This window comes from Parus major, chromosome 11 (assembly GCF_001522545.3).
Source record: "Parus major isolate Abel chromosome 11, Parus_major1.1, whole genome shotgun sequence".
In the NCBI taxonomy this organism is placed as follows: Eukaryota; Metazoa; Chordata; class Aves; order Passeriformes; family Paridae; genus Parus; species Parus major.
In genome coordinates this window covers 1,302,272-1,319,394 of record NC_031780.1, presented here as the reverse complement: position 1 = coordinate 1,319,394, position 17,123 = coordinate 1,302,272, and the positions used below count along the sequence as shown (strand labels likewise).

The 17,123-nt window shown below is 52.2% G+C and overlaps 1 protein-coding gene across 7 annotated transcripts in view; it reads left to right on the top strand.

The window, feature by feature from the left end:
• Positions 1-17,123, top strand: part of ACSF3 (acyl-CoA synthetase family member 3) — a 51,034-nt gene that overhangs the window by 26,642 nt on the left and 7,269 nt on the right. For all 7 annotated transcript variants that reach the window (XR_004499138.1, XM_015640167.2, XM_015640169.3 and 4 more), the window contains exon 7: positions 6,515-6,641. Coding sequence is in view for 6 of the 7 variants with exons in the window: in XM_015640167.2 (XP_015495653.1) it covers positions 6,515-6,641 (127 nt within the window). In the remaining variant the exon portion in view is untranslated. The remainder of the gene's footprint in view (positions 1-6,514; positions 6,642-17,123) is intronic.

The window sequence follows — 17,123 nt, the reverse complement described above, 5'->3', positions numbered from 1 at the left end:
TAGCTGGCTCTTCTCCAGAGGCCAGAGATGGGCACATGCCCCCCTTGCCTGGCATTCCTGAGAATGGCCAGGTATGGGCAGGATGTGATCACCTGGCCCAGGGAGTCCTGGCTCTGGCTGTCCCAGAGGAACAACCAAAGGAACCCTTGGATTGCTCCTTTCCTCTCCCATTCACACCTCAGCCTAGACCAGGTCTTTGTCCTCGCTTCTCCTGCACTTCCAGAACAGCTCTCCTCCAGTTTTTCACTGGTTTTCTTGTCCCTGCTCCATCCCATCCTCATGTGTTGGTACCTCCATGGTGAACTTGACCTCCAGCATCCCACGAGCAGCTTTTCCTCAGCTCCATCATCTCTTCCATCAGGCAGTGTGGGGAATGTGTTGTTGAAGGCAGTTTGGATTAGATCTGCAACTTTTCTTCTATCTGCAGCCCCAGCCCTCAGGATTTCTGGCACAATCCCCATTTGATAAAAACACTCTGCATTTATTCCCATTTTCCATTTGCCTCAGCTTCTTCCAAACCTCCTTCCAAAGCCCTCACAGTGCTGGACACTGCATTTGTGCACATTCCAGTTAACATTTTTTTTCACCATATTTCTCTCATCTCCTCAGGATCCTGTTTTGTGTCCTGCCCAAGTAATTCAAGAGTCTTCACTTCATTGCCCAGTCTGCTTTTGTTCCTGTATAAACATTTTAGCTGCTTCTCATTGATCACATGCAGTTCCTTACTCAGCTTGGGCATTGATTCCATTCTCAGATGTATTTATATCTCCTTCCTTCTTTCTTTCTGCCCTCTGATTTTTTATTTTTTTTTTTTAATTTGTGGTCATAGCTCTATTTTATTTCTTCCTGCTAGTAAAAGTGGAGGCAGAGGTTGCAGTAGCATCACATCCCCTTGTTTCTCAGCTGAAAACTCTTCTCACCACAGAGACAGCCTCAATTCCATGAGAATATTTCCTTGCACATGGAGGTTGAATCCATCTATCAAGAAGAACCCTCTTTCCACAAGTGTTTCCTTTGAGCTCACTTTTGTCACAGCACCCTCAGGGGCTCTATGAATCTCTTAATTGTTGTTTTATTCCTCCGTAGCATCCCAGACTGGTTTGGGTTGGAAGGATGAGGCTTCTCTCCTCCATGAGCAGGGACACCTTCCAGTAGAATATTCCCCTTTGGAGCTGAGGGAAGGTTTGGGGTGTTTGTGGAAGAGCCCAGGAGGTGGTGGGGAGGTGCTGAAGCAGAGGCTGAGGGGAGAGGAGCTGTCCCTGTCCCTTGCAGCCAGGGGAGCAGGGGATGGCTCGGCATGGGGAGCGATCAGGGGTTGTGGGGCAGTGTGCAGTGTGCAGTCACAGCCCATCACAGCCTCCCAAACTGCACTTGGAGGGGAGGCTGATGGAAACCAAACCCAGGGTGGGCCACTAATTGAGTCCTTGCCTGGTCCTCTGCCTGCCCCGAGCCCAGAATTGGTGCAAGGGCACATCAGGAGCCTTCCCCTAACGAGGAGAGCAGAGGGAGTGGGAAGATGTGCTGACATCTCTCCTTGTTTATTATCCCAGGCAGCCTGCAAATGAGAGGGACGAGAACAGCAGCATGGAGAGCTGTTGGCATCTCTGCAATAGTGTTACACATTTAATTTATGCTGTTAATATAGATCAAGAAGTTTTGTGTCCATGGAACTGCTGCAGGGAGGACTGACCTTTCCCAAACTTGGCTTGTTTTCTGTCGTGCTTTTGGGATCATCTGGAGCTAATCAGGCTGCTAACTTAAAAAAATCAGTTTTGCCTAAAAATATAGACAATCACTTTTGTTTTCAGTGGAACAACATTTGCTGTAAGTAGAGGGTTGGGTTGTTTGAAAATAAGTTCCAGTGTTCCAGCTCCACTGTGCACCAGCCTTGATTTTAAATTTATGACTCTCCAAAATGAAAAGTAAATGGATTGTGTTATTCCCAACCCTTTTATAAAAGTTAACATTGCAAAAACAGATGTGAAATGTGGCCTCGCAGATTACAGCCTGAGCTTGGGGTTTTTAGGTTGGGGTTTTATTTTTTTCCTTACTCTCTCTGTGCTGTGTCCCTGAGGAGCAGAAATCTGCCTTTTTCCAGCAGGAGGAAAATTGTTCTGTGTCTAAATTGCCTCCTGCCAGGCTTGTGTGGATGCTGCAGGACACAGAGCTCCAAGGAACGATAATGCCTTTACAAAAACAGGCAACTTAGCAGGGAATTTTTAATTAGGAATGTGCAGGAAAGTTCAGATTGCCTGGGAATTTGGTAATGCTGTAACAAACCTCCCAGTCCTAGGACATCCATTCCAGTATGGCCCTGGGAGACGGTGATTAAAGGCACTGGCAAGCAGGTTATTATCTCCAGCTTCCTTCAGGAGGCAGGTGAGCATGTCCTCACCTCCCACACCAGGCCTGGATGTGCTGGGATCTGGGAAAGTCTGGGCCAAGCCTGGAGCTGCCCTGCTCCAGCTCAGTGGGGGCTGAGGTGTTGGATGCTGTGTTCAGCCTGGAGAAAAGGAGGCTCAGGGGGAATTTCTGGCTCTGCACAGCTCCCTGCCAGGAGGGGACAGCCGGGGGGAACAGGGACAGGAGGAGAGGGAACGGCCTCAGGCTGGGCCAAGGGAGGCTCAGGGTGGACAGCAGCAGGAATTTCCCCATGGAAAGGGTTGTTCACTGGCAGGGGCTGCCTAGGAAGTTTTGGAGTCCCCATCCCTGGAGGTGTCCAAGGAACACCTGGACGTGGCACTCGGTGCTCTGGGCTGGGGACAAGGTGGGGACTGGGCACAGCTTAGACTCAATGATACTGACACTCTTTTCCAGCCTCAGTGATCCTGGGATTCTGGGACAGGGCTCTGGGCCACCAAAGCCTTGAAGGGCTGGTTGAGGGGACAGGGAGGTGTCTGGAGGTGCTGGTGGCAATTAAGGTCCAGCAGAGGAGTGGGGGCCCTTGCAGGGCATCCGTGCTGCACAGCCTGACTTGGGGTGCAGGACAGAGCTGGATCAGTCCTTCAGGATTTCTTGTATCATTTCCCATCTCTGGTGTGTTAAAAAAAAGCCCAACAAACACCAGGAAAAAGTTACTTCTCTGGCAGAAGAGGTAAAAGGGCTCCGTCACTTCCATAAACCTCACATACATAAATTATTGTCTTCTATTAGTCACTTAAGGGCTCAGTTGCTTAATTATTTTGATCACAGTAATCATTTATTTACAAGGTGGGGAAAAATGCCAAGCACTTCCAAGCCGAGCAGCACAGCAGGAAGGAGGCAGGGCTGCAGAAGCATTTCTTTCCTACCCACAAGTCAAAATGCTTTTGCTTCATGGAGTTATGAAGTCCCTTTTGAGGTCCCTGCTGAGATATGATGCTCTGATCCACAGCCTTTGGTTCTCCCCCAAGGAAAGAAGTTCAGCAAATCCAGCTGCAGGTCCCTGTGCAGGAGAAGCTCCAGGGAGAGCTCAGAGCCCCTTCCAGGGCCTAAAGAGACTCCAGGAGAGCTGGAGAGGGACTGGGGACAAGGGGTGGAGGGACAGGACACAGGGAATGGCTTTAAACAAAGGGGGTAAGGTTAGATGGGATATCAGGGAGAAATCCTTCCCTGTGAGGGTGGGCAGGCCCTGGCACAGGTGTCCAGAGGAGCTGTGGCTGCCCCTGGATCCCTGGAAGTGTCCAAGGCCAGGCTGGATGGGGCTTGGAGCAGCCTGGGACAGTGGGAGGTGTCCCTGCCCTGGCACGGGCTGGGACTGGATCAACTTTGAAGTCCTTCCAACCCAGACCTTCCATGGCTCTGTGAGTATTTGGGGGGTGAAGGGGGAAGGAGGCATCTGGTAGAGTTTAAGTGGATCTCTCTAAAACCTCTTTGCAACCTGAAGGTATTTGGGTTTTCTCCTACAAGTCTGTCTTCCTACCAATCCCCAGCCCAAGAACTTGGTCTCACCTCCTCAAACCCCACCTTCCAGCTTCCCCTCTGTGTCTCCCACATGTTTCTGCTTAGGAATCCACCGTGCCTTCCCTGTTTCCCAGAGAAGGACACGCTGCTCTGAGCCTCCCCTAATTCCATTAGAGTCCATTAGGAGCTCCTTGCCACAGCTCCCGGAGGAGCGCGGGGCAGAGACCGCAGGAAAACAAACAGCCCCTCTCAACAAATCCCAGGGCCGAGTGCCAGGCAGGGATTCCCAGCTCTTTACAAACCACCCTCCTAATAAAGAGGTAAAATGGGGAGGGGGGAAAATATGCATTTTCTAATCACCCAGATTTAGGCCTTCAAAGGATTTATTACAACCTTTTATTTCCATGCGTGGAAAATGGAATCTTATCTCGTGAGCCGGCTGGTCCAGCTCCACTGGGTTTAGAGCAGGGAGCTCTCAAACAACCTTCAGGGCCGTGCCTGGGTGTTAAACTTGCTGGAATGCATTAAAACATGGCACTGGGAGAGGGGGAGATGCGAGCACTCAGCAATGTGATGCCTCCAGCAGCTGCTCGTGCAGTGGAGCCACGCGGCAGCAACGGGAGCCACCGGGATTGGAGGGAGAGAGGAAACAACCAGCCCAGCCGTGTGCTGCCATCCCTGCTCCCAGAGCCAGCCAGCCTGCTGTACCTGGGATTGTAGAGGGATCAGACACGAGGGCTTGGAGGAGATAAATGCAGTGAACCTTGAATTTTAATTGCTGCTGTTGGGGAGCCGGGCCGGGGCGGTTTGTGCCCCTGTGCCACGCTGGGGAGCAGTGCCGCTGACATTCCGAGTGCAGCAAGCAAAATCCCATTAAGATAACGTCACGGCCTCTCTGTTTTACTGTTTGCAAGCCAGCCCTAACATCATTAAATTACACAACAGGGAGGTGCCTGCTGCCAAGGGGCTCTGCTCGAGATAAGATGTGGGTTGAGCCGCTGCCAAAATTTGGGTTGATATGACAAGAAATCTGGAGCGGGTTCAAGGCTTGATTCACACCAGACATGGCACTGTGCAGGTAAACATTGGGCAGGATTGATCCCTGGGGCTGTGCAGGTACCTGGCACTGCAGAATCCTGGGCAGGATGGGGCTGGATGGGGTTCATAACTCCATTGTAGCAGATTTACAGCTCTTCTTGTGTTCAGCACTGACAAGAAGAAGCCAGAGCCCAGCAGGGTGAAGCTTAGGGAATTTTGCAGGTTCTTACCTCTGCCATCCCCTGCCCAGCCCTTCTGGGGAGTGGGAAGGAGCCTGAACACCAGGACACTGCTCAGAGAAGCTGCTTGTTTAGTGATGCCCCAGCTGCACCAGCAGGAAAAGGGGTGAGAAGAAAGATCTGCACCATAAAACCCCACACAGCCTCTAAGAGCCCTGAAGCCAGCCTTGCTGGTCCCTCTGTGCCACCCACTGTGTCCCTGCCACGCTTGTCCATGGAGGCTTTGTACTTCTTGTGCCCTTTTTTATGCCCATTGTGCCTTTTTTTTGGTGCCTCTTTATTCCTTTTTTTAGAACCTTTGTGCTCTTTGCTGCTGCAGGTGTGGAGTTTTGCTCCAGGCTCTCCAGACCTGAGTTTTCTCTCATGGATAGTCTAGACTTCAGCTCCATCTTTCAGATCTGTGAAGAGACCTCACCCAGCACTGTCCTCACCTTGCCATCACTCAGCAAAATTGGCATTAATGACTTTTCTTTCCTGCAGCATCTTCCAGGCAGGGAATTGATCCCCAACCAGGGCTCTGGAAGAAGCCTTGGCTGTGTGTGCAGAGATCCCCTTGTCACCCCATCCTCCAGGACAGGACATCAGGAAGAAAATACTTGAAAATGATGCTGTAGAAGCAGTTTTCTAAGCATTTTCCATTAGGGAAGCTTTGATTCCTTCAGAGGCTGCAGAGAGCCTGCCCTGCCCTGGGACTGCCTGGCGCTCCAGCACTGCTATTACAGCTTTCCCTCGTGGCCCTGTTTCTGGCACTGCTGATTTTCGGGGTCCCAGATGGGTCCTGGCCATTGCAACAGCTCAGTACAAAGTGGCTGGGAAAGTGGCTTGGAATTCCTGTTACTGAGCTGTTCTCCACAGAGGGATGGAGCAGAGTGTCCAGACACATCCCTCACACCCTTCCATCCCAGCAGTGGCTTTGCACACCTTGGTTGTGGGTTTAAACTGACAGAGAATGGGTTTAGATGGGATATTGGGAAGGAATTCCTGGCAGTGAGGGAGGTGAGACCCTGGCACAGGTGCCCAGAGAAGCTGTGGCTGCCCCTGGATCCCTGGAAGGGGTCAGAAAGGACCATCCCTTTCCCAAGAGTTATTTCCTGCACGTCTCTCTGTGTGACCTCTCTCCCAGCAGCTGGAAAGCCTCACCCTGGCCTGCACTTCCAGGAGGTCAATCCCTGTTTTCACATAACACAGGTGCTCATTTCCAGTGCTTTGGAATATCAAAAGCAGCTGGATGAGCCCTTCTCAGCCGGGGAGAGAGGTCCTGCAGACGGGCAGGGTGTGGTGGAGCCGGTGCTGTGTGTCCTGTGTGTCACCCTCACAGGTGAGGGTGAGATGCACTCACTGTGTGCCTGTCCTAGGTGACACCGGGCCTGGAGGGACAAGAGGGGGAGCTGCTGGTGAAGGGCCCCTCGGTGTTCCGCGAGTACTGGAACAGACCCAAGGAAACCGCGGATGCCTTCACGCCCGACGGATGGTTCCGAACAGGTACGGGACGGGGAGGGCTCCCCCAGCAGCTCTGGGTGGGTGCACAGGGTTGGAGAGGGGCTGGAACTGGGGCTGGAACTGGGGCTGGCAGGCTGGGTGTGTTTCCAAACGCTGGCTGGGGAAGGGGCTTTGCCTGCAATGGCTGTAGTGAGTCACTGAGTTGTGGGGGGTGTTTGGGGTGCTTTGCTCCTAAGCATGAAATACCACTGCTTAATGTTTTCCTGGGAATTCAGCTTTGCAGACAGGTGGGATTTGTCTCAATTTACACAGGGACTGTGTCACAGAATCATTAACTACCAGCTACAAACCCCTGAGAGGAGGGTGCGGCCAGATGGGGGTCGGGCTCTACCTCCAGGTTTCCAGGGATTTGAGGAAATGGCCTCAAGCTGTGCCAGGGGAGGCTCAGGTTGGACATCGGGAGGAATTTATTCACCGAAAGGCTTGTTCATTGGCAGGGGCTGCCTGGGGAGATTCTGGAGTCCCCATCCCTGGAGGTGTCCAAGGGATGCCTGGATGTGGCACTCGGTGCTCTGGGATGAGTGGCAAGGTGGGGATCAGTCACAGGTTGGACATGATGACCTTGGAGGTCTTTTCCAGCCTCAGTGATTCTGGGATTCTCTGATTCCATGTTATCCACAGCTCTGGTTTCCCCACTCCCCTCTTGACTGTGTGTTAGCAGCGCTGTGGTGGCTGGAGTCAGGCTGCATTTCTGATGCCTTCTGTGTAACCTGATTTATTGTTGGTTCCTGAAGAAGCTGTGATTTATTCTAATTGTTCTCCCGAAGCAGAGCTCACTCTGCCAGCAGTGTCACCACGAGTCCCCGGGCCAGGCGGGTACCGCGGGCTGGGACCGGAGCGTCACCAACCCTCACGTGGGGTGCAGGGCAATCAGCTTTAAAAATTTTTTTAGTCAACACTCCTGATGAATATTTCAGCTGCAAAGGAATAGCGTGCATTAATTATTGCAAAGAGATGTCTTTAGGAGAAAATGATTTTGAAATTCAGTTTAATTTCATTGTAATGCGCCGCAAACAGGAAGGGAGTATGTGTGTTTAATTGGCTCTCGGGGGTAAGGCCGGGAAGATGGCATGCCTTTGTCACAGGCCATTAGTGATACAGACTGCATAATGAGGGACTACAATCAGCTCACAGCTGCCGGCTCCTACGGGGAGAGAATGATATTAAATAGAAATCAGTATAAATTAAACTTAACCCTTTCGCCAACTGAGCAAAGCTCAGCGCTGGAAACAAGGGAGGGGAGCAGTGACAGGAGTGGGGGGTTCAGGGTGGGTCAAGGGGTGCTTGGAGAACCCCCCAGCAGCCAGGTGACCTCCTGATGTCCCCCTTCCCTAGGGCAGGAGGCTTGAACTCCCTGCCCCATCCCTGCCCCATCCCTACCCCCGCTCTGCCTGAGCTTCCTTTCCTCTCCTCCCTCCTGCTCCGTCTCTCGTGGACATCAGGTCGATGGGACTGGGTTTTTCACAAGCCTCATTTATCCAGCAGTGCCAGGAGCCATCCCATGGCCCCATCCTCACCCTGCCTGCCCCAGCCTCATCAGCAGCCTCTGGAGATCACTCAGAGGTGGCAAATGTCCCGTGGAGGTAAAACAGCCTTGAGGGAATGAAAGGGGTTGTGTCCTGTCACAGGGTTTGGATCTGGAGGGTGAATTATCCCCATTAAGCACAAATTAGTTACCCTGGAGCCAAAACCATACTGGCAGGATCCAACAGAGGTGAATCCTAGCCTCAGCCAGGCTGTAATTCCCTGTATCTGCCACTTCCAGGTCATCCAGGTGAGTGTTTTACAGAGGAGGCTGAATGTCAGCACACAGCGTTCCCAGAACCCTGGCGATGGCATTCCCGACTCTGCCAGCGTTCTGCTCACTGCCCACCCTCGTGGGTGTCCCCAGCAGTGACCTGCAGGCTGCAGCTGCTGGCCAAGGCCCTCTGGGCTGGGGTTTCACAGAATTATGGAATGGTTTGGATGGGAAGGGACCTTAAAGCACATCCCTGCCATGGTGCCACCTTCCACTAGACCAGGCTGCTCCAAACCCTGTCCAAAAAATCAGGGGGAAAAAACAGTGACTTTGATGAATTCAAGATTGTGGCTCTTCTGGAAGCCTCTGAACTCCTGGGGGTGCAGAGGGGATGTGCTGTTGCTCCCATCCTCTTTATTCCCTGGGATTTGCGCTGCTGTCTGCCGATCCCTCCATCTCTCATTTCCATCCGAGTGAATTTGATTATTTTTATTGTATTAACACTGTTGACAGAGCTGCCGAGATCAAAGTCCCCTCTAGCCATTTCCAGGGAGACTGCTGGGTTTCCACCTGCTGTCATCCATCCAAGTGGCACCGAGCCCTCGCAGGCCCAGCCGAGCCCAGAGGAACAACGCCCCTGGGCATCTGGCTCCTGTCCCTGCTGAGCCTGCCCAGCTGTGCCAGGTCCTGCCAGGTGAGAGGCAGCCTCCAAACACTCCATGCTGCTCTGAGGGGAGGAGAGGAGAAAAGAGGGAAAGTGGTTTTTTAGGATGAGGCCCTGGCACAGGTGCCCAGAGCAGCTCTGGCTGTCCCTGCATCCCTGGAAGTGCCCAAGGTCAGGCTGGACAGGACTGGGAGCAGCCTGGAATAATGAAAGGTGTCCCTGCCATGGCAGGGGGTGGCACTGGGTGCTCTTTAAGGTCCCTTCTAACCCAAACCATTCCATCATCCTATGAGCAAAATCAAATCTGAAGGAAAAGCAGCAGAGAAACAGCAGCTTCTGTGGTCACCCTGATGTCCGTCCGTCCATCCATCCATCATCCATCCATCCATCTGTCCATCATCCATCCATCCTCCATCATCCATCCTCCATCATCCATCCATCCATCCATCCTCCATCATCCATCCATCCATCCATCCATCATCCATCCATCCATCCATCCATCTGTCCATCCATCCATCCATCCTCCATCATCCATCATCCATCCATCCATCATCCACCATCCATCCATCCATCTGTCCATCCATCCATCCATCCTCCATCATCCATCATCCATCCATCCATCCATCATCCATCATCCATCCATCATCCATCCTCCATCATCCATCCATCCATCCATCCATCCATCCTCCATCATCCATCCATCATCCATCCATCCATCCATCATCCATCCATCCATCCATCCATCTGTCCATCCATCCATCCATCCTCCATCATCCATCCATGCCCACATGGGCCAGGCTCTGGCACTGTCAGATGCTGTTATCCCTGTCCAGGAGGCTTTGGAAGCACGAGGAGGGTTCGGGAGTGCCCAGGCATTGCCCCTTTCCCCACATTTCCCTCCTGCACTGGGGTTTCTGCAGAGGGATCTGCCAACCCAGCACCCCAGAGCAGCCTGCTCCCTGAGGGAAGGGCAGCTCCCATTCACATCTGCCCATACATCCAGAAAATTAGAATCTGGTGTATTCAGGGAGATTTATTTTCAATTACAGGTTAAGGCTGAGACATGAAATAGCACCGGGTTTGAAAGTAGTGCGTAAATCCTGCAACAAATCCATGTATCTGTGCTCCATATAATAAGATTTTATTGATTGCTATATTGTATCTGTCAGAATAAAACTCTCTTAATGCATGCATCAGGATGGAGAAGATAGAGAGCTTGTTGGGAGTAGAATCTGATTCAAGAATCAATGCACTTTGATTAATATGTCGTTAAGAAAGTAAGAGTTATTTAACTTGTTTGATGCACATTTCGGAATGATGACTCATATCTTTTAAATTTCTTTCTTTGAGCTGCATTTCAAAAAACCCCCACAACCTTGGAGCTGTTTTTCACATTGTTAAATCTTGGTTTATCAGTGAATTTTTGTTGGATCTTTTTGCACAGGTCACAAATGCCCCTGAACCCCATTAATAATAAATCCTATGGCCCAAAACACTTCTCATATCCTGTTGTTAAGGCTTTGGAGAGAGAGTGGACCTGGTGTCTGTTTATTCCTTCTGGATGTTCTGCAGTGAGAGCGGAAACTCCAAGGAAAACAAAATAAAACAAAAAAAACCCCACAACCCAACAACAACAACAAAAAGGAGTTGTTTTTCCACTGTGATTACAAATCCAAGCACCAAGGGCAAGCCCTGGCTTAGCTGAGAGCATCCCACTCAGCACTGAATTCCCAGCTTGCTCCAAAGATGGAACATGCTGTTGCTGCAGCCGTGAATCCCAGTGCAGGGAACGATCCCAGTGACTCTGGCTGGTTTCAGCGACCTCCTGCTGTCTCTCTGTCATTTTCAGACTGAGCTCTCCAGTCCACAACTGACACCAGCTGCAGATCCTTGCCATTCCCAGCCCTGGCTCTTGGAGATTCCATAAAATCATGGAATAGTTTGGGTGGGGAAGGACCTTTCAAGGCCACCAAGTCCAACCCCCACCACGACTGCAGCACCAGGAGGGGCTGAGGGAGCTGGGAAGGGGCTCAGCCTGGAGAAAAGGAGGGGCAGGATGTGAAGAAATGGTCTTAGAGAAGGTTTAAGTTGGATATTGGGGAAAATTTCTTCATGGAAAGGGCAGTCCCCATCCCTGGAAGTGTTCAAAAAACATGGATGTGACACCTGGGGGGGTGGTCAGTGGTGACCAGGGTGGTGGTGCAGGGCTCATGGTTGGACTTGATGATAGTAAAGATATTTTCCAGCTAATTCCGTGATTCCCACCCCTTTGGATGGGAAAGGCAAAGCTTCCTGCAGTTTTCCAGCAGTGAGGAATGTGGTGTTTGTAGGAAAGGTCCTGGGCAGGTCATCCCTGGCCAGGCACAGCTCTTCCCTCCTCCCTAAGGAGCAGGAGTGGGATGCACCCCCATCCCTCTGGCACAGGCTTTTCCCGAGGTTTGGCTGTCCCCAGGGACCAGCAGGTGTTTCCCTGCCAGGGGAATTGCTCACATCCGTGGGTGGAGCACAGACACCTGAAAGAGAAAATACTTGAGGCTGATCAAGGCAGATTATAAATAGAAATGCATCTAATTAGCATCTTAATCTGCAGGTTTTCTGTTTGTTTGCAGTGGCTTTCCTACTCACAAATCCAGCTAATGCAAATTCTATTTTTAAAGAAATGATTCCTTAATTGTAATGTGCTGAAATTATGTGAGTTACCGGTGTGATCCCACCGGATGGAGGGGGGCTCCTGCCTGGAGGAGCTTCTTTTGGAGTCTGGCAGGGATCAGCTCACGGGTGGGGCTGGATGGCTCAGCTGCTGCCTTTGGGACCAACCTTGCCACAAATGCCATGGGAGGACACCCCCAAAACTGCCAGTGGTCCCCAAACACGCTGCTGTAGGAAGAGACAAGAACAGAAGCCAGACCAGGCATGTGCTGGGCTCCCCTTTCCACCCAGCCCTCATTTAAGAAGTGTTTCTGAAATTAAGAGCATAAATAGGGAAGATTTTCTGGTATATCAGCCTTTATCACCCCCAGAGGTTCCTTACACACACACTTCAAACACTTTGGAGAGAGAATTCCCTTTTTCTGCTTAATGCTTGAGTATTTTTTCCTTCTCCTTGAGGATTCAGTATTTCCAGGTTTGCCTGACAGCTGGAAGCCTTGGGGTCACCAGGACATGGGAGGGGTGGAACGAGATGAGCTCTAAGTTCCCTTCCAAGCCAAACCATTCCGTGATTCCCTGATTCTGTTTCCCTGACTGCTGGTGAAACTGATGTTTTCAGCAGTTCAGAGTGACTTGGGATTTTTGTAGCTGTAAATGAGAGCAGCTTTTGGCACAGAATTTGTTTACTCTCTAAAGCTCTGCTCTCGTCGTATCAAACATCTTGGATGCCAACCCTTTCCTTGTTTGAGAACCTCTGCTGCACTGAGGCTCGTTTCCAGAGGCGTGGAGCAATTGCTCCCCAGCCGAGAGTCGGTGGGAACAGCAGGCCCCTGCAGCTCCCAAATCCAGCCTCTTCCCTCTGCTGCTGTGTCTGCTTTTACCCCTCCAGCTCTGCTCCAGCAGTGCTGCCCTCACAGCCTGGAGGGAGGGCCTGGAACGAGCCCCTGACTGCTGGGAATCATTCTTCCCATCCCATCTTATTCAATTCCATCCCATTTCAGGGATTTAGGAAGGAATTGTTCCCTGGGAGGGTGGGCAGGCCCTGGATCCCTGGAAGTGCCCAGGGCCAGGCTCCAGGTCATTGCATGGAAAATAAGAGGTGATTCTGCCTTTTGCTAAGGTTTGATCATCCCTCAGTAGCTGCAGGGAGCAGAGGGATCTGCTCTAATATTTTTATTATTACCATTATTATTTTTTGTTACCACGCTCTTCAAAGCTCCACCAGCCACACCTTGGAGCACTGATTTATTTATTACTCCTTGAGTTTTCCTTATAGTTTTGTCTCGTTGTCTGCAGGGATTTCCATAAATATTTAAATGCTAATGTGAAAAAAAGAAGCGTTTTTCATTTTTACTTACCCATTTTCTTTTCTGGCTGATCCTCTGGGCAAACCCATCTGCAATAATTCAGGCTGGAGGAGCAGGGGGGGTCCCTGCTTGTGTCTTATCAGTCACCCATGAGTTCCTGTAGTGAGGACTGAACCTCCAAACCCTTGGCTGCTTGCTTTGCAGGAACCTTCCAGGTTTGCCTGCTTTAGCCACTGTTTTCCCTTGGAGCCTGGGGAGCGTTCATCTGCTCCTGTCCCTCAGTTCTGAGGGCTTGGAGAGGCTCCTGGTCATGCTGAGCTGAAGAAACGAGATAAAAACGAGGAGCAGCATCTCTGCCAAGGGCAGGCAGGATCTGAGGTGCTGCCAGGCTTTGCCAAGGCTGAGTTTCCATTTGGTGCTGTCCTCTCCTGGCTGGGTGCCCGGGACTTGGCTGGCACGGGCTCTGTGAGGTGCCCAACGCCAGCCCAGGCCAAGGCTGGAGCAGGGACCATCTGCAGCAGCCCCTGAGGCCCCAGAACAACAGGACGGGCTCTGTGTATTTGGAAACCAATCCTGCTGCCCAGTGGGATGTGTTGGGAAGTCTGGTTTGCAGGGAGAGGGGTTGGAGAAGGGATGCAGTGGGACAGTGACACCAGAGGGTAACACCTAAACACTGCCCTGCCTTCTTCCCTGTGCTCAGAGAAGGAGAAAAATCCTCTTGGGAGCAGGGAAAGGTCTGTGTGGTGGGATGAGCCCTCTCACAGGAGCCAGGACGGGGTTGTGGAGGGGGAATTTGGATGGTGAAGGAAACAGGATGTGCAGACAAGCCAAGGAGGGTCAGTGGGCATCACCCTGACTTCTCACCCTGCCTGAGAGGCGCAGTAAATTTGAGGAACCTTTGGAAAATACATGTGTGAGGGGAAGGATTGTCTGCTAGACCAGCCGAGACAAGGGCCAGCTGCACTCCTGGGCAGTCCCCCTCTGTCCCCTGGCTGGAAGCAGGGTGGGCAGAGCTCAGCACAGGGTTGAATCAGGCTTGTCTTACCTGCTCCTTTCCCCTGGCAGGTACCTGAGCTGCTGCCAGCTCTCCTGGCACCGCTCCACGTCCCGCTCCGCCGGCACAGCCACACAGCGTGGGGAGGAGAGCCTTATTAGCACAGCTCTTTGTGAGATGCCCTTGAGTGATTTATTTTTTTTCCAGGTGTAAATGCCAGGGGAGGCTGTTCCAGTGCTTCCCATTCTTTCATCTCGGCAGGGTTTTGCCCTTTCTCCCAGCGTGGCTCTGACAGCAGGCTCAGCGCTGCTGCCTGTGGAATACAAAGTTCCCTGTTAGAGAGCATGACAGGAATTCATTCCAGGCTCGGGCTTGCTTTTTTTTTCTTTTTTTTTTTTTTCCTTATTTCTGATTTTCTTTTTTCCTCATGCTGGCTGCTCCAGCTCCAGGAGTCTCTGGAGAAGTTTGGAGAGTGGGGAGTCCATTGTTTAACCCCTTTCTCCTGGGAGCAGGCAGCTTGCAGATGACCCAGTGCCTTTCCCAGATCAATCACAGAGTCATGGAATATCCTCAGCTGGAAGGGACACATTAAGAATATCAAAATACAAATCCTGGCCCTGCCCAGACAGCCCAACAATCCCAGCCTGTGCTTGAAAGCTCTGTCCAAACTCTCCTGGAGCTCTGGCAGCCTCGGACCATTCCCTGGGCAGTGCCAGCACCCTCTGGGGGAAGAACCTTTCCCTGATCTCCAGCCCAAACCTGCCCTGCCACAGCTTCATGTGGACAGATAGACTCTCCTGGAGTCTCTGTAGGCCCTGGAAGGGGCTCAGAGCTCTCCCCTTCTCCAGTGAGCACCCCCAGCTCCCCCAGCCTGGCTCCAGAGCAGAGGGTTTCCAGCCCTGGGAGCAGCTCCATCCTTACACTGTGCTCTCCAGTGGAACCTGCCTGGAGAACAGCGGCTCCACGCCGAGCTCACCTGCCTGTTCCCAGCACAGGGACAGATCTCGGGCTGCAGCTGCTGAGCCACTCTCCTCCCAGGCCCCTCTGGAGGATTTTGGCAGCAGATTGGAGTTGTGCTGCCAGCCAGGGCTGCCGGTGCCAGGATAGCAGCTGGATCCAGGAGCGCAATGCCGGCCCTTCTCCCGGTGCCAGCGGCTCTGCTGGCCGGGGCAGGGACACCGGGAAAGGCTTTGTCCTGCACCCAGGGAGCGAGCGGGAGCCCTGGGAGCTGCTGGGGAGAGGGTTTCCTCATGAATAATTGCTGTGGTATTAATAAACATGTGGTTTTTTGAGGAAGTTTCAAACTCTCCCCCTCAGGAGCCTTTGATGCTTTATTAATGATCGCGGCGCTCTCCGAACCCTCGGTGCTCCGCTGAGGGAGCCGGGCCTCGGAGCAGCCCCGGTGCTTTTGGACAGGGCCTCCTGGGAGCCCAAGGAAGGAATTTGCTGGTCCAGGTGACCTGGGGAGGGTGGATGGACTCGAGGATCCCCCAAGAGTCACTTTGAGGTTGTGACAAGCTCCAAAGGGAGCAGCAAGTTGGACTCTGGGAGCCTGGCAGGTCTCACCCTCGTGGTCTGAGCAGGGTGGAAAAGTTGGGGAAAAGCAGGAGTTGATGATTTCAGCTGGATTGGGATTAACAGGAACTGGGGAACCTCGGGCTGCTGGGAACGCAGCCTGGTTCCAGGGAATGTGAGTGCTGAAGGGCTGGGGTGGATGGGGATGACTGGGGAGAGGAGACCCAGTCTTTCCCAAGTCTAATTAATGTTAATTAGCTACAATTAGTGCTCGTGACCTCTGTTGGCAGCCAAGATGGCTGACAGCAGGGACACGCATTCCTCACTTCCACCCAATAAATCAAGCTAAAGTTGCTCAGTTATTTAGCCTATCATTTAGCATTTCATTAAATAGATCTCTGCACATACATCACCGCTGCCGAGGCGGCGTCAATCCCTTCAGGAGCAGGGATGCCTCCAATCAATCCCAGCAGTGCTGGAGAGGCTCTGGATCACGGAGAGCTGCACCTTCCCAAGCATCTCTCGAGTGCTGGTAACTCACCCAAGGCCCAGGATTCAACCAGAGTCACTCACACTGAGGGTGCTGTTGGTCCTGCAGGGAGATGAGGCTTGGAGAGAGGTCTCACTTGGGAGGATCAGGTGGAATTTCCTGAGCTGGGGACATTCTGGAATGTCCCTGCTGGAGGCAGGATGTTGCTTCAGTTGCACCTTGCTTTGCCATCTCTTCTCCTAGAGAAGGACAAGAGTAAACAGCCTTCCCTGATATCCAACATCCTTAGATATTGGGGGAGCTTTCCTCATGGGAAGAGCTGTCCAGCCTTGGCACAGCTGCCCAGGGCAGGGATTTAAAAACCATGAGGATGTGGCACTTGGGGACACGGGGTAGTGCTGGGCTTGGCAGTGCTGTGCAATGGGTGGAACAGACAGTCTTAAGGGCCTTTTCCAAGCGAAATAATTCCACAATTCCACGATTCTTCTATTCCCATGACACACTTGGAGGAGGACTCTGCCTCTTGCTGCTCCAGGGTTTGTGGTTGGGCTGCCCAGGAGCAGCCCCACGCTTTCCATGCCCTCCCTCTCCCAGTGCTCCATAAATAAATCCCCCCAGTCCAGCCTGGCACACTGTATCAATCTTGTTTAATAGACTGGAAAGCTTATTGCACGGCGGCAGGTCGCGGGGAACGTCGGGGTGATGGATTGCGCCTTCCCAGAGTCGAGCGCCGTTGATATATAATGAAATATTTATGATTTATTCCAGCTAATAAACTGGAGTGAAGTGTGTGATGTATGTGAGCAGATGGGGGATCTGTGGATGCAGTTTTCATGGCAGGGGGGGAGGGAAAGGTGGATGTCCGTGACGGAGAGGCAGCGCTTGGCCGCCCATCCCACGGCACGGCCACAGAGGGGATGGATTATCTAATTCCTATAAAAAGCCTTTAGCCCTTGCCTTATAATGATTTATCCACCCCACGTGGCATTTCTCCAGCACAGGAGCCTCTGGGAATGGGAAGAAACCATTTCTTATAGCGTTGGGCTGGGGAGCTGCACAGGGAGCTCTTGTGCCCAGAGGGATGGGAAGAGAGGCAGAGTGACCACA